The sequence below is a fragment of the Enoplosus armatus genome, chromosome 3 (genome assembly GCF_043641665.1).
Source record: "Enoplosus armatus isolate fEnoArm2 chromosome 3, fEnoArm2.hap1, whole genome shotgun sequence".
Lineage (NCBI taxonomy): Eukaryota > Metazoa > Chordata > Actinopteri > Centrarchiformes > Enoplosidae > Enoplosus > Enoplosus armatus.
The window spans coordinates 10,259,705-10,286,074 of NC_092182.1; the positions used below are offsets into that span (position 1 = coordinate 10,259,705).

The 26,370-nt window shown below is 40.1% G+C and overlaps 1 protein-coding gene across 3 annotated transcripts in view; it reads left to right on the forward strand.

Annotated features, from left to right (window-relative positions):
- cpne5b (copine Vb) overlaps positions 1 to 26,370 on the forward strand; it is a 109,033-nt gene that overhangs the window by 3,298 nt on the left and 79,365 nt on the right. For all 3 annotated transcript variants that reach the window (XM_070901997.1, XM_070901995.1, XM_070901996.1), the window contains exons 2-3: positions 22,862 to 22,902; positions 23,262 to 23,308. In XM_070901997.1, the coding sequence (XP_070758098.1) occupies positions 22,862 to 22,902; positions 23,262 to 23,308 (88 nt within the window). The remainder of the gene's footprint in view (positions 1 to 22,861; positions 22,903 to 23,261; positions 23,309 to 26,370) is intronic.

Sequence of the window (26,370 nt, forward strand, 5' to 3'; positions counted from 1 at the left end):
GCCAATGCAAGAAATCCACGCAACCAAGCAGCTACAATTTAAAAAAAGTAAATACCCAGCAATCTTTCAACAACCCACTTAATGCTGTTCTGCAGGTTTTGTCAGAATCCTCATAGTCTCCTCTAACCAACAGGATGAAAAACATATCCTTGTGGATTCTGAAAATACCTTTAAGTGTTAAGTGTTGTTAAGTGTTGTTAAACAAGCTTCTGGGTTTTTTAAATACCTAGTATTATAGTACATTGTATAGTATATATAGTGTATGTAATGTATTTTTCAGGAGAACATATGCTCTGGCAGTCAGATGTAATAATAACACATTAGAGACACCATACAGATTCAAATCAAAGGTTAACTAGGCTTCTGCTCTAACAGCCCTCAGCTACTGGGAGAGATTTACAACACAGTAAATCTGGAACTATTTTTAAACGGTGGCAGGACACTACAGTCATTTTCAGGCAATGATTTGGCATTGAAAAGTTTAAAAATAAGTGTCTTTCACTAGTATATCTGCATGTTGTATTACTGAATGCATCTTGGCCCTGGCATGTATGCGTAAGCAAAGGGGGGATTGATGGGAAACAAATAGAGAACAGGAAGGGTGACGTGACAGCCAACAAGCCCTGGGTCAAAGTTCACATCACTGTGAACTCTGAACACTGAACAGAGCAGAAAGAACCAATTATGGGCTGTCCCTATCTTGAGAGTGACTGATCTAAGATCTTCAGTAAGGTGAAGGTGGATCTTGTAAGCGGCTGAATTTCACTGTAATTGGTGGCTTGTGGTCATGATATAATGATTCTATCCCTGTACTTATTGCTTGGCTCTGTAATAGCGGGGTTGTGGGATTTTTCAGGCATCACATCGTGTTGCTATGATTAAATTCCTCAGCTAAATGTCTGGATGGTCTGCATTTGCATACACATTTGCGCTTATGAGGACCCTGGTTTCAGCATCTGATAGGTTCCTTTATGGATCTGGGACAGATATGAAAGCATCTCACACAAACGCCCTCGGGAGATCCGACGCCGCGGCTTATCATCTCTCTGATTTCCCTTGCTCTTTCACATCACATCTCTCTAGGTTTGAGCACTTTTGGTGTGAATATGTACCTCACTGCAAGCCTCCGTGAAGCTAATTAACCATATGAAGAATGCGGGGTATAAAAAATGAGCTCAGCTTTGCAAACTGCAACATAATTATCTTGCAGATGACCCCCACCACCATCAAAAGTAAGATAAACTTTTCTCTCTCACACTCACATGCTGTCAGTCATTTCGTAGCACAACAGACTGGGCACACTGCCCAATGTCACACAGCTTAACTAACTTTAGCTGGTTAGGGAAAATAAGGTGTGGAAAAAGAGAGATAGAGGCAGGGAGAGAGGAAAAGGATGGTGAGGCAGCAGATAAAAACAGACTGAGATGGGAAACATATGGGTGTGGGCATGCTTGTCATTGCACTGACTGGAGGACAAGTGAATTCATTAAGACATGCAAATAAGCGCTGGCATGTTTAGAGAGAAACCTTCAAACGAAGTGATAGAAATGTTACATTTCTGCTCTTGGCAGGTGATTTAGTTTTATTATCACCAGCAGCACAGGGGCTCAGTCGTTTATGTGATGCAACATTTCTGTGAAATGTGAGCAGGAGCAAGTAAATGAGAAGAAATAAGAATGACGCTGTTTCATGGAAAGCACAACTTACATGAACTGACACTTCCAGCTACACGCACTGTGCTCTTGTTGACAAAACCTCATGAAAATTCATGTTGGTAATAAAAGCACTTATATAAAAAAATAATAAAACATCACATCCTGTTTTGGTATTTAAAAAATAATTAAGAATCTTTATCCACTAATAAGAAATTTGAAGAAAAAAGATAGTAACGCTTTAGATAACAGGCTACAAGTTAGAGTGTAAATACTTATATTTGGTACATACGGGGTCCCAAGGAAACTGGGTACCTATAGGTACAACTAAAGAAGTGCAGGAAACATATTTGCGTTTAGGGGGAAGTACTTTTTTAACCCAGTACTACTGAATAATAACAAGCTTGCCTATATGTCCTTTAACAACAGCTTTATCATGAAAAGGAGCCAAGCTATAAGCGGCACGTAAACTTTTATATAGTTTATATTAAATATTAAATTTGAGAACCTTGCAAGGGTCTCAAATATTGATCATCATTTATCATGATAACTCAGGGTGAAGTAATGACAGAAAAAGGCTGTTTCAGTCAAAAAGTCATGTGTTAATGATCCACGTAGATAGAAGACATGGAAATGAAGCAGTAAGCAATGTTCTAGTATAGCAGGGTAGAGGTAGTTAGTTATAGTGTTGTAGGATACTATTATAAAGAAAAATGGAAAATCATGCAGTTATGGATGATGCTGGCTTCCACAAACTCTGAAATAAATGCACAAGTTATATATAGATTTTACATAAAGTTCTGAAGCATAATTTCCAAAACATTAATATTATATTAATACTTTGGAAATTGTGCTTGTTAAGCCTTCTTGATTATGGGCAAGTAGATGAGAGCAAGAAAAAGACCAACCAAAGAAGTAAGAAAATAGAGAGACTTCATCAACAGAGAGAGAGAGAGAGAGAGAGAGAGAGAGAGAGAGAGAGAGAGGTAGGGAGACAGAGAGAGAGAGAGAGAGAGAGAGAGAGAGAGAGGGAGACAGAGAGAGAGAGAGAGAGAGAGGGAGACAGAGAGAGAGAGAGAGAGAGAGAGAGAGGGAGACAGAGAGAGAGAGAGAGAGAGAGAGAGAGAGAGAGAGAGAGAGACACAGAGAGAGACACAGAGAGAGACACAGAGAGAGAGAGAGAGAGAGAGAGAGAGAGGGAGACAGAGAGAGAGAGAGAGAGAGAGAGAGAGAGAGAGAGGAGACAGAGAGAGAGAGAGAGAGAGAGAGAGAGAGAGGGAGACAGAGAGAGAGAGAGAGAGAGAGAGGGAGACAGAGAGAGAGAGAGAGAGAGAGAGAGAGAGAGAGGGAGACAGAGAGAGAGAGAGAGAGAGAGAGAGAGAGAGAGAGAGAGAGAGAGAGAGAGGGAGACAGAGAGAGAGAGAGAGAGAGAGAGAGAGAGAGAGAGTTTTGAATTTGAAATGACTAAATTAAGCAAGACAAAACAGAGGAGCAAATTCAAAACGCAGATTTTCTTTCACAGATAAATATCATTAAGACATATATCTGAAAATGAAAACATGCACATAACATCAACTGAAATACCCAAAGAGAGACTGAGATGACCGTTTAGCCTGAAGCTTTGTGGAACCATGGGGGACATCACACTGCCACCTCTACCTACTGGCTTTTCACACTCCTCACACACACACACACACACACACACACACACACACACCACAGTTTTCTTAAGCAGTGGGAGTCATCTGCTTTATAGTTTATGCATTCAATTTTTAGTGGAACGGTCTCCACTTATGGGATTTTATTTCTTGTTGACACAGTTCTTGCTCCTTTTCCTGTCACTTCGTAAGGTTCACTCTGTATAAGCTGCAGTGTTATTGGGCAGGAGTAGCACCGCGGAGCAGGGCACTGTAACACCTGCAACACTGATGAGTCTGCTTCTCTGCCTCTCTCTCCAACCATCTCCTACACAGACCTGCAGCCACTTGGGAGACATTACACAAAATCTGGTGATAGCAGCTCACAACCATCCAATTCCACCTCTTCTGCTCTGCTGGTAGCTCTGTATCATAGATAGCCATGTATGTGCACAACTCTGTGGTCACTACTGTGTGTGTGTGTGTGTGCGTCTGTTTTGTAACAGCAACCCGGTTCATTTGGGAGACAAATTAAAAGACTTTATGAAGCGTAGAGACAGAGCATATTAAATATGCATCAGAGTTGTTGTTTCTGCCTACGAAACAGTTTTTTGTCTGTTTCTGCCAACCAGACTGCAGTGATCAGAAAGCATATTATATGTCAGCATGTCTGTGTGGAACTGTTTGCATGCAAAAGACATTTGGATACCTTCACAGCTTGAAGTTTTCATTGGTCAGTTATTCACAGAAAAAACAAACCCTTGTCGTTCGGGCCGGGGTGAAAATATCAGGGGGAAGGTTGCAACACGGACCTCTTCTCCTGTAACATGGAAGTCAGAAACATGGGACAAATTCAATACAATTCAAATCACGAATGTATTATAAGGACACGCTTCAAATGCAGCTTTTGAAGGATGCGGCCCCTGCGGCTTGAACTCACACCTACTAGTTGACTAGGAAAATCTTTGGTCAGGGGCAGCCCTAAATCAATTATTTTCTACCCTCTTAATTACTAACACCTTGGGTAAGTTCATAGTGGACAGCAAACATAATTTCTGAGCACCATCTGCTATCTTTCACAGTTCAGTGCTTTGAAATGCCCTTTTTGCAGTGCCTTCTGTACGCTGATGGACAGACTATGACTAATGCTTTCACTAAATCAATAAAGTGGACTGTAGGCATGCTACAAAGATTATAAATGTGCACATGTCCAGAGATTGTATCCACACTTTAAAAGCAATAACTTCCTTTCATTGCTTGTTTTATATTAATAAAATGTCATCATCTTTGCTATTAAATAGGCTTGTTTTTGTTGTCATTACCATGATACTATAAAGATGCTGTTTTTTATCCGTCACTCTTCACCCGACACCCAATAATCCCCTCCAGCCCTGACAGCAGCACTGTTCAGTTGTCAGCGTCTTCACACAGGAATGGCTATAATCAGCTCCGTCAGCTCTGCTGCTGAGAGTTAACTGTCTCATTCCTGAACCCATCAAACTCTTCCCTCCTGCACACTTGTCTCAAGCGTGTATCTTTTGCAGCTCTTACGCCGGGGTGAGAGAATCTCCTTGAATACAAACGAGGCCCGGTAAGGCTGTGGTCGACGGCCACTGAACATAAGTGATGTTAAGTCCAAAGGAAGAAGGGTAACGCTCTCCGTGTGTGTTAATGATGGCTCGCTGTCATGCTGACTTTAGTGGCTGAGAGGCTGAAATGGGGCTTTGATCTGTGCTCTCTGGCTGACAGGCTGGCTGGCTGACTGGCAAGAGCAGAGGAGTCATGGGAAGACAAAGTCAAATTTATCAGTGAAGGACTGGGGAAATAGAGGACCACCTAAACACACACACACACACACACACACACACACACACACACACACACACACACACACACACATTCACTCTCTCTCCTTCTCTCTGTGCCCCACATAGCTAAAAAGACTGTGACCAGTAAACATGTTAGAGGGTTCAAATGAATTTCAATTTCAGTTTGGGGATAAAGTCTGTGGCCTCTGGTGCAATGAAACGTGACTTTTTCTGTGAAGCAGATTGCCAAGCAAACAACTGCCAGTCAAGTACAGTTTTATCAGAGGAACATAAATACAACTACAATAACACTAAGGATTTATTTTCCCAAAGCTATATTCATTGGCAAAAAGATTTTTGGGGTAACTGATTCTCCAAAGAGGAATCTTTTCACTATGGTCCATAATTTATTGGATATTTGGCTGCAGTGTTTCATTTTTGACATCCTAAAAGGCCAACCTTCAAAATGGTTTTCCTCTTTGTGACAGTAAGCCGGATATTTTCCGTTACATTTTTCATCATCTCAGTTTGGCATCAACATTTCATAATCGCTCTTCATGCTATCAGTGACATCACAGCCGGCTTTATTGTGATGGGATAAAGCCCCAATGTTCATGGCCAGATAAAATCAAACATTACAGGGGTGTGCTGATATTTCCATGATGGCAAAAGGTGTTGAAAAAGACTAAAAGGCAGGAAGTTAAAGATCATCGTTTTCAAATCTTGGTTAGCAGCAACGGGTTGCAATAACACGTTGTACCAAAGAAACTGTTTGCATCACAGTTCCTACTGTGAAAGTGAAAACTTTGTTTATTAATCTTCCCTCAGGTCAGAGATTGATGAGTGTTTAGACATGTTTGATCTGCATGTGGGGAATCATGGGTCACCTGAGTCATCTGCCTAATTGGAGGAGACATTATTAACATCTGACCGTGGTCCACGACTCGCTTTTCTCGGCTCCCCTGATTAGCATTTTATCAAAGTTACACTGGACAGAGGGAGATAAAAGATAATTACAGATGAGTGATCACCCACAGCCTAAGGGGAAATTACCATTTCGTCACTGGTCTCATTCATTCACACATATACCTATTTCCAAAAGTGCAAGGTCAGAAAATAAAATGTGAAAAATAAGATATGCACACGTCATTAAATCCTCTAAATCACACTCTCTGTGCTGCGATAAATCACCGTTAGTACTTTGAATATGTGTGAAAGTGCATAGAAAAAGCCTTTTCCAGCAGAGGTATTACAGTGTCGTTTTCTTTCAAATGGTGAATATCTTGTAAGCTTCCAAAGTCATCTCAAAGACATGCCTGCCACAGATTTCATGTTTTTTTTCACCTGAAATCTAAAGAAAAACATAAGAAAATACAATTGACTAAAAACTCTGAGCATCAAAACCTTCGGATAAACAAGACAGGTGCCTGAGCAGTCATTAAGCGGTCTGAACTGCACCCATTGTGCAGCGGTAGAAGCATCTGTCCTCGGCATATGTGATGGAGTAATGGGAGCTTAATAGCCCTCAGTCAGTGCTATTGAGGAAAGTGAGTCACAGCTGCGGACAGCTACCATCACCTGGCAATTAGAAAGATGGCGCTTTTTCATCCCCACTGGGCCCACATCCACTACAAGTCATACATCCGAATCGAACACAATGAGCTAATTTGTTTCGAATGGTTTGCCAGGGATGACCACGAATTCAGGTGATTGGATAATTCTGGTCGCTGGTGGAGCAGCAGCAAGAGTGCTGCTTATTGGTGACAAGACTTTCCAAGTGAAGTCTCCTTTTTTGGGGGGCATTCAGTTATATCAGTCACTGACACTGAAACTTCCCCTGTCCAGCTGATCATGAATTATATGCTTGTTCTGACATATTCCAATAATAGCATAATGCTTATTTGAACAAATTGTCCTGACAAGGTGACGGTAATTTGACTCTGTGGTGCTTAAAATTAGAAACAGTGTCTGGTACGCTTCAGCTAATGAGCTCAGCTTGCTCCAGGTAGGTACTGGCAGATCCAGACCCGAGGCCCTATTGGCATCTGATGGAGCCAAAGAGCAGAAACATTTTCGTCCACCACCAAAGTCCCTGAGCTCTTTACCAACTGACACATCATGTGTCCAACTTAACCACATCACATAAGAAGTTTTATGTTGATGGGATTTTCAGTTGAAGACACTGTGCATTATTTATTCCAACTGAAAGTGTTCATTTGAGGCATCACTGCAGCAGCTGTGGCTTTATTTGTCAAAACAGAGTATGGGTGCAGTTAATTTGGGATGACAACTAATTTGCAAATCCTTCACAAATTGAACCTGTGGAACCTTGAAAGCTGGTTTCTTGCCACTCCACAAAATTCAGACAACACAATTAATCCAACTTTTTTTCTCTTTACTCATGAGACTGAGAAATGAATGAAAACAGACTAATGTTGTGCTATAATGCAAGTTTTACAAACTGTGGGCTAGTCTGGCTCTGTGCCCCCCCCCCCCCCCCCACCCCATGCAGGACAGACTGACTAGGCAAGATTGTCCTGTGTGGTACAGCAAAGCTGGAGATGTATGAAAAGTGTGTGGGTGAGATGACTGGATTTGATTATGGAGCTACCAACGCCCTGAGGGAAAATAGATACTGTGTGTGTGTGTGTCGCTGCATAACTTGGCTGCATTCATAAAGATGTGATTGCATTCGTGATGGTTCAGGGCAGTTATTGTTGAGGATTTTAATTCAAAGAAATGACTGTAAATAAAGGTGAATATACGTTTTTCTCTCAGCTCTCAAAGCAACTTAGTCCTCTCATCAAGGTATTACTGTAATGCTAGCTTTTTCTAATCCTGATAGTATTGGCTGAAACCCTTTTAAATCTGGTTTTCTTTCTCACAGCAGCCAAGTCATTATAAACTTTTGAACAGTCATTTGTCTTATTTTATTACCTTTCTGCAGTTCAGTCATGCTAGCAGTGTGACTCTATGGCAATGTTGGTGTGTGGGTCCACCACTTTTGTCCACACTGAAATATGTCAACAATATGCATAGATGTCCATGAAATTTTGTAGTCATTCGTGGTCCCCAGAGGCAGAATCCTACTGACTTTGGTGATCCCCTGATCACCAGTAGGTTGATATTTGTGGTTTTGGACTGAAATACCTTGAAAACTATTGGATGGATTGCCATGAAATTGAGGAGTTGTTATAACATTGGTCATCCCTTCATGTAGCGCCACCAACAGGTTAAAATCTGTACTTGGGTTTATGACCAAATACCTGTAAAACTTACCCATCAACCTCAGCTGTACTTTGTGTTTAGTGCAAACATTATAACAGCTAAACATCAGCATGTTAGTATTGTCATAGTGAGCATGTTAGCATGCTGATGTTAGCATTTAGCTCAAAGCACCACTGTGTCTTCTGGTCTCACAGAGCTGTTAGCATGGCTGCAGACTCTTGGTCTTAATATTATTCCAGATTGCTGCGTGTTGTGTGTCAGATAATGATTTGAGCCACAACTTTTGGGAGAGCTAGTATCTCTTTGGCTAAAGATGATCTTTCTTAAGGTCAGGCAGAGGACGGACATCCGACAACGAGATCTTCTCTCTACAGTGACCCACTTTACAGAAACAATCACACATTTTACACTGACCTACTTTGAAGCAGTTTCCAAACTTTCTCTCTTAGGATATTGTTTTTATGGTATGTGGTCACTTTCATTTCCATTCTGCTTTTCATCTCTAGAATCCTGCTGCGTTCATTTCCAGCATAATTTAAATTTAAGGCAGAGAGCTGGAAGTTTTCTTGGCACTCTTTCAAACGGAGAGGCGCATACAGTGTGATACTGTTTCCTGTTTTACCAACAAAATACAAGCTGATTTCTGTTGTTTGACAACATCACTTCTACCTGACAATAACCAACGTCCATCACATTCTGCAGCTCACAGGAAAGCGGGTGACGCAAATCATAAACGATAAATGAACCGCAGTCGGTCAGGGTTGAAACCATACAGTTTGCAATGCTGCCCGTTACCTGACCTCTCTTGACTTGGGCTATGGCACAATCCATGCTGTTGGAAATTTTGTAATGATCCCGAGCTTCCCTGCCAGCCTGCGAGCTTGCTGTGTCTGTCTGGCAGGAATCTCCCCAGAGGAAGTCCTGGCCTGAATAATTCAACAGCTGGTGGGAAAAACGATCCTGCTTGGTTCTGCCATCGATCTGACACTAAAGCAATGCCAGCACTACAGTTTGGACTTGGATGATTGAGGCTATGAAGAGAGCTTTACTTATGAATTGCTACTGCTCGTTTTGTTATAGGCGTAAAAATGGATTAGAGAACATAATTCGTACAGGAGGTCTCAACTTTACAATATGTGGATGTTTATCACCAGTAAAGCACATATATACAGCCTACATAATGTATTAAATATTGCTATCAGCAAAATTATAACAGCCAGATTATAAGTACAAATGATAAGACAGTGATAAGATGAGACAGTTAAAGAAGGGCTGGTGGAAGTTTTTTTTAAATGCATCATCCTGCTCTCATAACACTCTTATAAACAGATTACGCTCCTTCTCCCAACTCCACATTTTCCTCTAACACTTCCTCTACATTGCCTCTTTTCTCCCTCCCCCATCTGCTTCCTTTTTCATTTTCCACTATAACTCTCTCTAAGCGCACATCTCTTTTTTGCCTTGTTCTTCCTTCATCATTCCTCATTAACTCCTCCCTTCCTCTGTCATCCACCGCTACCATCCACAGCTTTCTTTCATTTTATCTCACTGGCAATGCTTTTTTCATTCAACAGTGTGAGGATAGCCTTCTTATTACAATCCACCTGAGCTTAAATGTCCTTGAGGAAAACACTCAGCCCGTTTCTGCTTTTCTTTAGTGACAAAGTGTCATTGCTGGATGAAAACCTCACATTTTCAGGCTTTTAGGAAGTAAAAAAAAACTGTTTCTTTTTGCTTCACCAACATGTATGTTGGATGAATTTGAAAGGGGTTTGTAAGCCTTGGATTTCTTAAAAATACAGAAATATAACCAATACCAGATTTTCAAGGTGTAGGGTTATTTCTTGCAGTGACATTGCAGGCTTATTGTAAAATTGTATTTAAAATTTGTCTAACTAATACATGTTTAAGTACAGTGACACATACAGCTAACCTGAGTGACAAATACATTACATTTCCTGTGACTGCTTCACAATAAAAGCCACCCACAACAAGTTTCGCCACTGCTTTCAGTGTCAACTAGCAGCAACAGTAGGTTTTACATTAGTAGCTTAGCATTCCGTGGAAATGGCGGCGGTAATTACAGAATTCAAATACATCGAATGGTCATTGCTGAAAGAATGCAGACACTAAATAAAATCAAAAATGGGATTTGATTACATGATAATCTAAAAGAATATAATTCTGGCAATTGTTTTTATTTTGGCACACACTTTTAAAAAGCTTCAAAAAGGCTTCAGATTTGACATCAGTAACCCATGTATTTGTCCGACCAAATATTGTGGCCGCTGGTGGAACGGTCGTTGGTAGTGCAGCGTTCTCCTGATGGACAACATGCTGTTATATTTTATTTCTTAAAGTTGCAATAACTGTTTTGTTGGCCAATTGGGGGCAGTAAAAATTGCCAAAAACAGACAGATCACCAGATATGGCAAACTTTTAGCAAACAATTGCTTATTTACACATCCAGCAGTTATACAGCGACATTATCATTCATTTGGAACTGTGTTTATGTCCACCTGATGAATGCAAGTCAAATATTCACTCTCTTTTAGCTCTGTTTTGGTCTCTACCAACTCCTGAAGTGAATATCTATCTCTTTAGCTGATAAATACTCCACTGTCTTCACCAGATAGTCTCTAACGTAGTCTGTCTGCTTGCGGTACATTTAGAAAAATCTGTTTAGCTCCATTTCAGTTGAGCTTTTCATTTACTACTCAGTGATTCTGCAGGTGATAAATATTCAGTTCTGTTTCCTTTTTTTCTACAGCCACACACGCACACACACACACACACACACACACACACACACACACACACACACACACACACACACACACACACTCCTCCCCCCAGTCTTGAGTTGTGCTGCATTGTGTACAAGCAAGGGGTCAAGCACTGAACCTGGGCTGTATGAATACAGTATAGATTCATTCTACACCCACAAACTGTCCTCCTTGCATCAGAAAAATACACCCTCTACAGGAACCTTTCACCCTTGGTGAACACATGCATTTCACAATCTTTTCTTGGATGTAAATGTTCAGGGAATACTGTGTTGGAAACATTTAAATACATGAAATAGGGTTATATGATGGCTACAAGCACGCTGGCTTCCATAAGACTTTAAGACTTCAGACTCTACACCAGCATGGCATGATAAATATTCACATGTAACTGATTGCATAACAGATACAACACAGTGTAAATGAATGCATCTAGGATTGTTTTACAAGTAAGCAGCATCAGTGCGGAGTCTTCATGTAAGTTAAAATAAGCTCCCGAAGTTTTAATTATTAGCCTGTGGCAGCCTATTTATGCTGACTGGTGCTCTATTCCAAGTCAAGAATCTCATCAGCTAAATTTTCATGTCTTGAAACGCCTCTTCAAAAAGAACCACTCATCCCTAGATATTTATCGTCCTTTTCTCAGCCCGCTCTCAGAGCGGTTAGAGTGGGAGAGCTGAGGAACCTCCTGCAGGTTAGAGGGAAAGAGCTGTCTAATTATTGTGGTTGGTGTCAGATCTCTGTAAATAAAGTCAGCTATGTCTGTGTGTCTGTCTAACAGGAGCTTGTTTCTTCTGCCTGTGCAAGAGGAACTCCGTTATACTCAGTCTATTTCTGATCTAATCTCTGAGGACTTCATTTTCTCCCTCTCTTTCCAGCTCTCTCTCTCTCTCTCTCTCTCTCTCTCTCTCTCTCTCTCTCTCTCACACACACACATTCTCTGACACACATTTTCTCCTCTTCTTGTTCTTACATTTGATTTTTTCTCTTACATTCCTGCTCTCTTGATTTCACAAATTCCCTTGTGCACAGAGACACACATACCCAAATCCTGCCTCTGTGCATCTCAGATCTTTTCATAACCTCATTTGCATAAGGGAAGTTGTGTTTCAGGAAGTTAGTTTGAAACCCCTTTAGTATTGCCAATCCCTTTGAAATTGATTATGCAACACCTAATGCAAATTTGGTGACACATTTTAAATATTTTATGATATAGCAGTAGTTGTTATGATGCCCCGGTGAAAAGTTTGTTCTTGTTCTTATATTTAATGCTAACTCACATCTAATTGAAAAAGCTGTTCATTTGTCATCCTGGTGACATGTCTGAGCTTCCATGTCCTTTTGTTTTTGCTCTTCTCTGTGAAATACAGTGACCTCAAATTATGAGAGACTTTTTTTCAAGCTACATCTCCTGTTCACTGCTTTGTGTTGAAGGATCAGGAGATTTCACTATAAGTAAAAGAGGACTGTATTTTACTGTACTTACCACAGTCTGCAACCCTGAGGACAAACACTCTTTAAGAGCATTTTTTGAAGTCTGTGCTGATGTAAGACTCTTTCTTGGACTCATTTGAGTACCACACGCACCTCTGCAAAGCCCTAGAGTTTTGACGTGGCTGCATATCGTTGTAGATGAGCACCACATCCGAGGAATTTTTGGGTGAGGTTTTTCAAAATTTAGGGCAGGACCATTGTTGACTTGGGGCTAGTGTGTAGGAAGGCATATGCTGTGGGGGTTGCACTTGACACAGGGTAATAAAAGAATCGCTTTGATGAGCTTTTGTTTCAGCAGACCTAGATTTGAATACACTCAGGTTGAGCTCCTGCAGGCTGGATGCTGGTGTTTGAAGCTTCATATAATGCAGCCTTTTGTTGTGCTTCTGTCCCACTTCCTGGTTGAGCGTCATACACACTATCTATGTCTGTGCATGTGAATTGTTCCACAATGTACAAGGTTGCCATGTGGATTAAATTGGTGTGTGTACAGTATGTGTTCGAGTGAGTGTGTATGTTTGTTCAAGATTTGCTAAACTTGAAAGTACCACAAATTCCCCATACAAATGCCGGCATTCAATAGCCAAGTCTCAAATAATAGCCAGGGCCATGGCCAGCATGAATAAATAAAGGTTGGGTAAAAAAACCCATTTAGGGGGGTGAAATAATCTGTAGCCTGCTACAACAGCTCACATGGTAAATTCAATATTACGAACATTTCCTCAGCACTAATTCCATCAGTAGAACAGAGTCATGTTATAGCCTACTCGCTACTGTGCTACCCAGAGTTTCTCTTTTTTAACTTGAATAATGTTTACATACTCTAATTAATTCCATTCATTTCTTCTTCTTTAATGTTAAGCTACCGACAACAACGCTTAACACTTCCTGATGTTTTTTCACATTAAATGCCTACCAATTAAAGGAAGGCTGCAAGACTTTTAGTGTGAAATTTCTCGAGGAAGTGTTGAGTTTCATTCATGGAAGCTTAACGTAGTTCTGGGGATGACTCTTGCTGTAATGATGGAATCAGTGCTGTGGAAATGAACATTGTACTGAATTTATCAAGACAATGGGTAAACATAGAGGATGTTTAGACTTTTCAGTAACTGGGGAAAAGGGGAAATAAGGAATAAAGACTGTCCCAAATAAAAGCCTGGTTCTCTCTGCCACTGAGGCCAACGTTTTGAAAATTTATGATATTTAATTGTGTCTACCCATATACAGAACTGGTGGGGAAAATAATAGGGATAAGGCAGATAAAAGCAAACACATACACACACGCTGTGCATGGAACCTTGCCTGCTCTGACACCAAGGCTTCTCTGAGGTTACTCTTTCTTTCAGTAGCAACACCAATGCCTTGCTATTTTTTGACCTTTCTCTATCACATAGTTTGGGAGGCACATTAAGAATATTTGCGCCTTACAAATGGCGGCTCCTCCACCATATCCTGCACACATAATTGGGGGTTATTTATAGCAGATGGGATCTCTCAGTAAACTTCTTTCAAGTTCATCCCTCTCTCTATATCTTTAGACTTTAGAAAGTTGGCTGAATTAACACCAGTTACCTTCTGATCAGCTTGAACTGTCATCTATGACAATGATTCTGTCCAATTTATTTATGTAAAACGACAATTATCATTTATGTGTATTTATTCTTCCAGACTGCAATTATCATGCACTTTAGATTAAGTGAGCTGACATGACATTGTTTTTTTGAGCTCTAGAGAACAGGTTTTAAAATGTGATTGTCAGAAAGTAGAATACTAATTTAATGGCAACAAATGCTTTTAATTATTCAATGGCAGCAGAAAATGACCCCTTCATAGTAAATAAGTACAATTATATTCTTTTGTCCTTTTCACTATTTTGGTGTTGTTGTAATTACAATGATGTGTAATTAAGCTGTAATTATGTAGTGTAGTTTCTTTGTTTCCATTGCATTGTTTGCTCATGGACATGGACCAAGTGCCTCTCATTGTGTTGTTTGTTTTAATGAATATCTTAAAGCTTCATTTTAGAGACAGATAGGCCTAGCTTTTCTTTGATGATGGTAAACATCAGAATGGCCATTACTCACATGATCTTTGCAACATGTAGCATATGTAGCATGTGTCAGTGATAAAATGAAATGCACCAAATGAACCAAGAGGGGGCTCAAAAAAGAAACAAAAACCTAATATACCTAAACATAATATAAGACGATATTCAACAACGGCATCGTTTGCAATAGGATGCGTTCAGGGGATCACAAAGTTGGCTTAGTAGCTTATTGTGCTACCTATGAACATAAACCTGGATCCTTCATAAAAAATACTTTTTGAGCACATCACCATAGTAACATAGGCTGCTCATCTATCATGCTCTACAGAAAACCATGTTTATTGAATTGAAAGTATGAAAAAAACACCTTCCTCACCAATTATCTTTCTGAAAAGATGGCAGCACCACTCCCAGAGGACCTCGTGGCCCAAACCGCAATTGGTATACAACACCCCTTTCTGCCTCAAGCTAAAAAACGAGGATGTACTCCCTCAGCACATGAAGAGGATGCACTGCGTTTAATTCACAGAGTGTACAAATTGTAATACACAGAACAACACTGTTTACAGAGTGGCTGACCCAGTTTGCTTTCCATCATAACTTATTAGATTAGAGATATACTGTATGTACTGTATATGACATTTGCTGGCCATCTTCACACTGTAACTGTAAAAGATGGCTTCCAATAAAAAGCTTACTTGAGATCACTAAGATATCAGTTCTGAAAGAAATAAAGTTACTGTTGGCCTGACATGTGATCATAGGATTGCAAGAGTGCTTGAACCACTAGATCACTATGATATTGCCTCAGCTGCTGCATGAGAGCGACTTTGCTTCCAGAAAATCTTTTATCTCATCAATGTAACACTGTGTTAATCAAAAGTGAGACAAATTTGTTTTTGTCACACATTTACACTCTGCAATTTTTTAGAGATTTGAACCCGTCATCTCTGGCATGTAGTTGTCGACCGGGATGGAGTGGTTTCAATCGGCTACAGGTCACATCTAAAAATATATGTGTTGACAGAGTAAATGTTGGAAAATAGAGAGCAGTGTCACAGGGATGAAAGCAATTTGAGGCTACGTTTAACATAAGAGATAATGGAGAGACCATTAGAGGGATAATACACAGCAGACAGATAAACAGGAGGTGGAAATGACAAAGATAGAGAGGAGGCAGTGGTGGGTGACATTCATTTTGGACCAGTGAGCAGGAAAAACAAGAACTAAATTAGGAAAGAGAGAGATAAAGAGAGGAAATACTAAAATAATTGGTTGGATACTTGCATGCTTGGGTGATAATGCCCATTTGCACCACTTCAGAGGACATTACATTGACTTACAACCATAACCACTACTTGCCTAAATCTAACCCTAAACCGAACCTTAAACCAAGTCTTCACCCTAAAATGTATTGATTTACATAATGGGGACTTGTGTTTTGCCCCCACAAAGAAGGCAAGTCCCCACAATGTGACTGTGGGAACAGATAACAGATTTATGTTCCCACAACATGAGTAATACACACACTCACTCACACACACACACACACATTCCCTACAAAGTTACAACAGAATGCATAGTGTATGGCAAGTGTCCACTGTGAATATTGCCGTTGTTCTACAGAACAAGGCACCTACCAGTGCCCTACAATGTTTGGCATCACTGTCATGACTTACTGTCACAGATGCAAATATGGGTCAGGAATGATATTAACATACACTTGAAGTTTCTAATGTTTAGCACAAAAGATACTGAAAGAATTGGAAAATATTGTAATAAACTATACTTACTAATATTTCCCAAAATGTCCTGCATCAAAATATTACAACCATTAATAAACCCTCCTATAGCACCTATGAACTTCCTATGGCTATTTTAGGTACACATGTACAGGATCTTGTACAGGAAGAGGTGACTGTGTCATGATTACTGTAGGTCTTCATTTCTCAATGAGAAATTGATTGTGAGAACTCCAAAATGAAGTCAAATATAGCTCACAGCAGATCTTCTCAACAAGTCTCTGATTTTTTTGTAGCATTACAGTGTCTCATCTACTCAGGAGAAAATCCAAGACATGTCTTTAATGAGCTCCTCCAACACAGACACATGCAGGTTTTGCAGTAGGCAGCTATACAGTAAAAATTGCTTTGACATTTATCTATTTGCTCTCACGTGATTGTTCTATAGACACAAGAGAAAGTGAAGGCACTCGTTGCCAGCCTTTATACACACCGGCTTTGGTTTCTTCTGATTTGTAATGGATCAGGCTATATGGATTTAAACACCATCAGCTCTTAATATAAAAATAGAATAAATGAAAGGTCAGGTAGACTCCCACACTATTAGGACGAATGTATCATTTTTAGATGAAGTGAGAAAAATAGCAACCTCCTCCACCACCTCAACAGCTATCTCTGAAAAGAGTAAATGCATCTTCCATGTGCACTGATTTTTCGAGAAAATTTATAATTTGCTAAATTATACAACTGCTCACTGATGCACTCGAACTCATGCTGTAACTGGCACTGGGACTTTAAGTTATGCAAAAGTGTTAGCAAAGAACTGCATACTTCCTCATCTAGCTGAAACAGAGCAACATGGGCATCCCTTTTTTTTGGCCATCTGATGAATGTAAGTGCAATATTCACTGTTTTAACTGACTATAAATAACAAGGCCTCTTTGGCTTGTTAGATGTTTAACTGTTTCATGCAGGCCCTTAGCATACAGTTACAGTAGCTTATGCTAACTCTTGTGCTGGGAGGAGCCCACCATGGTTACAAATGTACATGTACAATATGATATTTATCTGCGGTATAGGAGCACAGAGACTACAAAGTTGTTTGAGATTTAAAAGTTGTGTATGAAACTAATTTCTTATTGAATTTGGATCCAGTCTGTGCTTTGGATTGGTTCATACTGGTGAATCCTTACACCCCCATTGACAATCATTGACTTATTGGTCTCATAGTTTAAAAGCTCATGATACCGTACAGCAGTTTACAACATGTATGTATATGTGTAATGTTACCAGAGTTTTTACTTGAGGACTCACACTCAAATTCAAACAATGGAGCATAAATAAATAGGGATTGCTGCACCACATTGTGTGCTAATGTACCCTATGAGGGCTGTTAGGTTGGGTCGGTGGATAGAAATGTAAAATGTATTTGGAGAACGGCTGAATAAATTGAGGCGAACAAAGCATCCAATTATTAGAAACAATACATTCCAGAGACATGTACTGTAGTATACAAGCATGATAAACTGAAAACAGCAAGATGTTTTTCCAAACTTCCTTTCTTCTACTGGAGTTCAAGCAGTGCAATATTTCTGATAAGGATGAAATGACTTTCACAGTCGGTGCAGTGTGATTAGCTTGCTGTAGTTGTGCCAAATCAATTTAGTCTTTTCAATTCAGATCAAATTGTAACGAGAGGCACTTTTTCCTGGAATCTTGGACTCTGCCGCATTTTAAATGCTGCAACACTTCAATCGCAGGCACTTTGACAGTCACCGAACATCAGCAAGTATCATCTTTGTAATTTGAACCTAAGATGAAAAACACAAGATTTTATGATTTCATATTTTCTTTTTATCAGTAATTGAAAGCTGTAAGGGGAGGGAGGAAGAAATCCAGAAGCGGAGAAAAGATCAAAATAGATTGGCTGATGAAAGAACACAGCAGATTTATGACAACAGCAACCGCAGAGGAAAATGAAACAAGAATCTAGAGAAGCCAGCAGGCTTTGGCATCTCAAGTGAGGGCTCTCATGTCACTGTTGTGACTGAGGGAGCTAAAGGAAACAAGAAGGGTAATGGTGTTGGATACACAATAGCCTCTGGCAGGCATTACGAAAAGGTCAAGCAAGCATGATGGAGGTGTAACATAGACACCCGAAACACGGGCGGAGGTTGAGAGATTAAGTTAGAGAGAGAGACAGATTTATAGAAAATGGATTACAGTAAGACCAAGAAAGACAGAATGGGGAAGAGAAGAGGAAGGTGCATGAAAAAAAACCATAAATAAAGGAGGGAGTTCACTGTCAACTTCTATTCTCATGTGCCCAAATGGAGCCAAAGAAAAAACATAATGCACATGTTGGCCAAAAATGTCAAAGACTGAAAACCTTTTCAGTGAACGAATTGAGAGCTGTCTTGGATCACTGAATACAGGTCTTGTATGCATGGTTGTTTCCCATGCACTGGCTCTGGTTTGAACAGACTTTATTTACATTGTCAGTTAGATTAGACTAGATTCATTGTTTGGTTGGGTTTGGCTAGGTAAATTAAGATTTGGACTCTAAGTGCATTTGTGTGTAACTGTGACTCCAAAGAAAGCCTTCATTTGCCAAGTGGGGTATTTTCCTTTTTTTGAGCTGCTCACTAAACACTTGGAGTAACATATAATTTGATAGTCTATTAAAAGCCATGTTATTAGAGCATTAGAGGACAAGGAATTTATGGTGATTTAATTTTACCCAGGTGTCAGTAGCCAACAATGCCATTTGCACCCGGAACCTAACCAAACTGCGACTGTTTGACAACGTTAACCACATGTTGAAAAGCCTTTGGTTCGGTTTAGGAAAAGATCATTGGTTTGGGTAATGAAAAGAAGTAAAAATTGACTGTGGTCTCCTGGGTCTCCATCCATCCCAACCTGCTCCCTACATGGACTTTGTTGCTCGTCATACTATGTCACCTGACTTCCTAAAGCCTAGGCGAAAATAGACAACCGCAGCCGATGCTCAACACTCGCAGCAATACAAATACAAATGCTGTCAATGACAAGCATCCTTTCTTAATAATTTATTTCGGCCCTTATTAACAATTTTCCAAAATGAATGCTCCTTTGATCAACACCCGCATGCAAATAGACACCCTGTTAATTTATTTGTATATTGCTGAGTCTCGCAGAGAAGCCAATGTGCACGACTCTCAAATCTTAATGTGTTGTGTGGATGCATCAAGCAAGCTGATTGGTTGATCAAACTTCTGACATGAGTTTGGATGAAAAAGAAAAAAATATGTAAATTATATAATCAAAATCCATACAAGTATAAAAGAAACAGTTTCAGGAATTTCTCCCAATGCAGCCCAGAAAAGCTTCTTCCAGCCCTCCAGCACACACACTTCACGAGAGATGTGAACACTTCAGTGTCAGGAGTCAAATAGTGATTAAATGTTCAGTGTTTTCTCAGACAAAAGACTCTTATACATCTCTGAGTCTTTGAGAGAGTTACTACGATGTATCTAAGGGCATGTAAGGCACAAAAAACAAACACAATATAATGAGAGAGGTGTTCTTTGTTTTGACACTAACGGTCTTTAAATTAGAGATCAAAACATCTAAAGCCAATATGAAACCTGAGGGAAAGTTGAGATTCTTCACACAACACATGAATTCCTGATTACTATATTAACTTTTAAACAGAGAAACATCAAATCTCTTCCACAACAGAGAGAGAAAAGTAGGAGTGCAGATGTATTTCAGCACTGCATCTACAGCATTTTAGTTAATGTGTAGTTAACATAGTATAGATTCATGTACACATTTAATGGATAAAAAAATGCACCCCACAAAACACTTCATATAGCATGTGACCTTATGATTTGCTATTTATGGATAATATGGTAAAGCTAATTGCCTTGTTTTGTCCGTTCTTTTTACGTGTGAAGCACAAATAAACATTTAGAGAAAGTAAAAAATTCACAGATTAAGCGACAGCGATGGTGGAGTGATAGGCGGAGAGGCACACAGAGACGACCTCTTTCGGTCTTTCTCCTCACATTACACAAGCCTATAATTTTCTGTCTCCAACCTTTGCTGTAAATCAATGCCGCAGGCACTAATCAAAAACTCATGTTCAGAGGATTCCAAAAATGTGATCTGTGATTCCTGATATTAGCTGTCATTGTTCCTAGCTGCACGTAAATACCATTAGTCCGGGTGTTACTAGTTACAATTTAGGCCACCTAAAGTTCAATAAATAGTCTAATTCGCAGAGCAAAGTCTGTTATCCTGCAACTATTTTTACTATTTAAAAGTGTGTGTTTGCACTAACCCTAACCCTGTCATCACAAAGAGGGAGGCGTGGTGGGTGTTTGGAGGGCAGAGAAAGAGATGAGCATCCAGTAAACACACAGACATGCTGGTAATCAGGCAGCTATTGTACGAGACACCAAACCCAACAATTTTCTACGCTGATGTGCCTGCGAGCCAGCTGATTTTGGAGTCTGTGAATGTATAAATGAGCATGTGTGTTTGTGCACATTGCAAAGATCAGACTCAGAGATTATGAATGTAAAAATAATTTGTGCACCCAGATGCTTCATGGCTGTGGTTTCATGTTTAAGTGCTATCTTATCTCTTAGACATACAGAACTTGGTCCGTGCTATTATCTCCAGCCACACAGAAAAACTATCTTTAAGTAGCTCATATAGTCATTGATTAAGACTGGAACCAAATGGTTGATTTGATTGCTTTGAAAGTGCACCAACGTTGTACGGTATGTCATCAGAATCAGAATCAGAAATACTTTATTGATACCCGGGGGGAAATTACACAAGTAGTCATCATAGTATTGTATTTTAGCTCCCCTTTTTCCTTTACAGGACAATATGAAGAGTTAGTGTACACGGGTTTCTCCTCTCTGTAAAGGCCCTGCACACCCATGGTGAACCCACACAGGTGGTTTTAATCATCTTGACAGAATAGACCTCTACTCAGGACTGTGTGGGCGTGTACGGACTGTGCTTGATTGACATCTCTCTGACTGACTGCCTGTTAGCTGCCAGGGCAGGACAAATGGCAACTTAAAGCTGGGGTAGGCAGTTTCATTTTGGCATCACAGGTCGTTTCTGAGAGAGGGCGTTTCTATTGGCTGTTAATCCTACCTCTACAAATGCAGATGCATGTGCACGGCCGTTCAGAAGGAGATAGTCTGATACAATGGCGGAAAATACATCAGGAAAAATTGGCATTGCTATTGAAGGTAACTTTATAGCTATGTAAAAAGCAACCAGTTGACCCGACAAACTCCTGGGCTGGCTCGCTGACGGTTGCCTGTAGTCAAGATCAAGCTTGTGTTGCGTGCGTGTATGAAGCGCGTGGACGTGTCCGTGCTCGTGCTCGTCTGATGGGCGAGGCGTAGAACAGAGAGGGGACAGCTGTATTTTCAAATTCTAGCGTTCTTCTTGCCTTTTCCAGAAAACTGCCTACCCCAGCTTTAATCATAGTTATTCATTCTAGCACATGGAGTCATGTAATCTGAGACTGTCCTCTCAATAAGTACCACAGCATCAGTCGTAGTAAGTTTATGTTGGCGGAACAAGGGGGGAAGTCAGGTGGTGTTGTCCCTAAACCTGCCCAAGTCACTTTTGAGCCTCAACCTAACCAAACCTTAACCACAGCGTTCTCACATCATAAAACTGATTTATTTTCGAACAGTGATTTGTGCTTTGGGTCGACACAGATAAATGATGTCCTGTCCACAGGGACGTGACACATGGACAAACAACGTATTGTGTCTTTTAATTTGGAGGACTTGTTGTTTGGCGAAGCTCCGCCCACCTTATCAGCCAGAATGATTGAAAACACCTGTGTGGGTGTGGAGGGTTAACTTACTAATGTGAAAGTATCCTTGAAGTACTTTAATACCTTGTTTTGAAATCATTTCTCAGAAAGCCTCCCAAACAACACTCCTCGTAACTTGAACAAATGACCAGAAGCTGACAGGAGAGCAGAAGACACTATTAAAGATTAATGTTGAGGGTGAGGAGGGCCATCGTTTTTCTTCCTCTTGTGTTGTTTAATCTAAAGTTACATTGCCACCTACTACTGTGTTTTTTTGCTATTTCCTTGAGCTATTTGCAAGGTGTTATGGGCCTTTGATGCCAAGTGTGGTGGTGAAAAATGTGATCCTACAATCAGAGGGAGAAGGGGTGGAGATCGAGAGAGAAAGAAGAAATGTGATGCAACAAAAACGTCCAATCTAAAAAATTTTGATTTAGATTCCTGCAAACAGCTTCGGCCAGTTTCTAATGTAAGAATTATATTAAGAGTATGGAGGGTTGACACAAATGTCAAAAGAAAAATGTCATTTCACCAAAAAGTGGTTTTGAATTGACCATTTCACACCTCCATGCTAGCAACATGTCAGCAAGAACTTAACAATTGTTTCTATTCTCTCTTCTCTTTAATTCAGAAATCTGCTGGACAAAGACACGTTCTCCAAATCAGACCCATGTGAGTATGTCGTAGGGATTGAATGTTTGTCTTCTGTCACCTCATTCTTTTAAACAAAATACAGCTTTCAGTCTCACTCCGTCGTTTTTTTTCCTCTTTCTCCTCTAGTCGATGTGTTTTTTTTGTCTGTCTTTGTGGATGTGTTGCCCTGTGGTTTGGGAAATCTTTGTTTTGCTCGGAGTGCCATGGCTGTTTGTTCACTGTACTGGAGCTAAAACCCTCACATTGATTTCCCATTTGGAATCTGCCTGCATTTCTCTGATTGTCTCTCTCTTTTTTCCCCTCTTTGTGCCTCTCATTTTCCCTTTCTTTCACCATATTTCATCTCTTTCTGTCCCTATTCGGCACTTTTTTCACAGTATGTGTCCTCTATACGCAAGGTGTTGAAACCAAACAGTGGCGAGAGGTGAGAGCGCGCGCGCACACACACACACACACACACACACACACACACACAAAAGAAGAAAGGCCTTATGTCCAATTAAGTTCTCACTGTGCTCACTGTGTGTTTGTTGTAACTGTGTGTGTGTGTTTGTGCATCGAGTGAGGAGGGTGAGGATCCAGTTAAGACATTTCCGTTCTTCTACTTTCCTTTTCACTGTGAGCATGCAGTAGTTGGCTGCAACACTTCATTAAAGCTGTTCAGCCATCAGTTGTCTGAAAATGCCAGGGAAATATTCTCTAATTGGACAGTTCAGCCAACAAAGAAAAACCCTCACAATGTAATGATCAATATGTTGACACTTTAGGGACTACACACCGCACACTGGGGAGGCATTAAGCCAGCTCTTACTGTGCCTTGTTTGGGTTTATGCAGCATTAGCATCCACTCTACTCATTCTTTGTATGTTCATTCTTTTATTCTGCAGGTGAAATACATCTAAGCTAAAAAAAATGTAATGAAAGCAAATGAATAAATTAACCAAATATTGAATTGAGGCTGTAATAAACTCAATGGTAGAATCAATGTGAATACAGTGACAATTAAACATTAGACAAGATAAAATAGGACATTCTGCAATAATAATGGGGATAAAAATTAAGGTGACATTAAAATAACACAAACAACACTGGAATATGCGTTCACCTGTTTGATTAAGTATTAAAAAGTCTTAACTAGAAATTATATTATATATTATATTATTAATTGGTGAAGTCTCTGGCCTGATCTTCTTAAGGAGGAAGATGAACAGTTTTTTGTGACAATAAATAGTGCTTGGAAATAAAAACATGGTGTCAAATGCGCTGACATTTTGAACAGACTTGTTCGTTATGTCAATCAGCAAAGGTTTGTCATGAAAATGTTATCAACATTTCTTACTAGCAGAGAGAGGAGAAAGACTAGGATAAATACCAAGAGAGTGATAAATGCTAGTTTGTGTTTTATGGTTTTTAAGTTTCTGTTTCTAATGTTTGCGTCCACTTGTGCACATAATTGATCTGAATTGTTTTTGTTTTGCGTATCCCAGCAAATTCCTCTGAAGTCAGCCCCCATGTTTGACATCATTACTCACCCCACAGTGCAAAGTGTCAATGCATTGAAGTGGCCCCAGATATTATTTGTAAAGACCTGGTCCACTGTGGATGGATAATGGATCATAATTTAATGGAACTCATGTATTTATACAGATGACCCTCATCTCCTGCTTGTGTGTTTACCCGCTCAGAGCAGATGGCTGTGTGGGCTTTCATTCAAATGTAACCGAGGGACTGTGGGCGACTCTGTTGTATGCTTGTGTTTATGAGAAAATGTGCATGCATATGTCTATAGGCGTACGCATATAAAGACCTTTCTATCATAAAACTCTTTTGCACGTCTCACAACAGGCACTTTGTTTTTTTCCCCAGTTTGACAACCACTGATTGTGAGACAGGCTGTTAATCCAATCAAGTACACAGCACATAATTATTATAACGACCATTTCACTTTAGTTTATTTTCAAGTCAAATTATACTGCATTCTGTCGTGGCCACAGACTTTCTTCTAAAAATAGAAGCATTTAAAGCAGTCAATTCCTCGTGGAGATAAACCATCACATGCGTGATCATATCGTTAAGAAGCGGCGGGTGTTGATGCGGCTCCAGGTGACGCTGTGCGAGAGCAAACACTACCAAAACTCAGACAGAAGGAGTGAAGCCAAACAACAGGTGACTCACCAGGGACTTTTAAATAACATTTTCTGACAGGACCCTCTAGCGTAGCGGTCAGGCTCGGGTCACATTTGATGATGATTTTCCACCTCCTCCCGTATTTGTTGTGCAAGCCATAATGTCTGTCTTGTTAATGAAGCTGGTCCTCTCTGTGAAGGTCTTGATTAGATGAAGAATGTCTCCATCATTTTTGCCATAACTATGAAAGATCACAGAACTAAATCATCCGTGTGCTTTCACCTTTTTGGTCGCTCATGTTCACTCTCCTGCACTGCAAAGTGCTTTGCTCTAGATTTGGTGGGAAAATACTTTTAGGGTGATTTTACGCTTGGGCTGATTGGAGGGGTTTTTCCTGGTCCAGAGACCGTTTCCCGGAGGGTTCAGTATGTTTGGTGAAGAGTGAAAGCTGCTATGTAAGTCGGTCACAGTATAGAAAACCGGTCTCAATCTCATATGCTGGTACCTGGACAACATGATTGTTCTACGTGACACATTAACTTAGTCTGTCAGTATGTGTAATGCTTCAGTTGTTGATCAATATATATGACATCAGCAAATAACCCACAGTGATGATTCCCCCTCCAAAACAAAAGCTAAAACAAATGTGGGTATGAACTTGAGTATCTAGACAGAGGGTGAAATCGCTCTTATTTCATAGGAGATGTTTACTGGGCAAGGCTACTCCCTTGCTACAAATATACTATTGAACAATTTCAAGTATTATTGACTGATACAACCTCAGTTCAGTACTGAGAGCACAGTCAGAAATACACTTAGACAAGTAAAGGCAAGATGCCAAAAAAAATCTTTAAAGAGGTCCACTCCCTGATCCTTCTCCTCTCCTGAATATAATGTGTAATTTCCCCCCGGGGATCAATAAAGTATTTCTGACTCTGACTCTGATTCTGATTCTGATAACTGTCTATTTTTTTATTATTAAGAACTAATGAAACCAGGGGATGGAATCAAACAAAGCCCGGTAATCTTGGAAGTCAGTTACGATTAGGAAGATTAAAGGGTGACTTAACACCCCCTGCAGATCTCCAGTGGTTTAACTTTAACCTTGCTGAAGTGAAGTACAAGTGTATTTCAATATCCTGTGACATGGATGCTGGGTGTGGTTACAGGTGTAACAGAGCTCACTTCTGTTTTTGTTTTCAGTGTGGAGTTTCTCTTTAAATTGTGTTACTTTGAAAATTCAGAAAACACACCACGGATGTATTGAGAGAACTTGGTACTGTGTTCTGAGATGGCACCCCATTCATTGACATAAAAGCAGCTGACCAGACGACCACTAAGGCTAGACTTCCTCAGGTT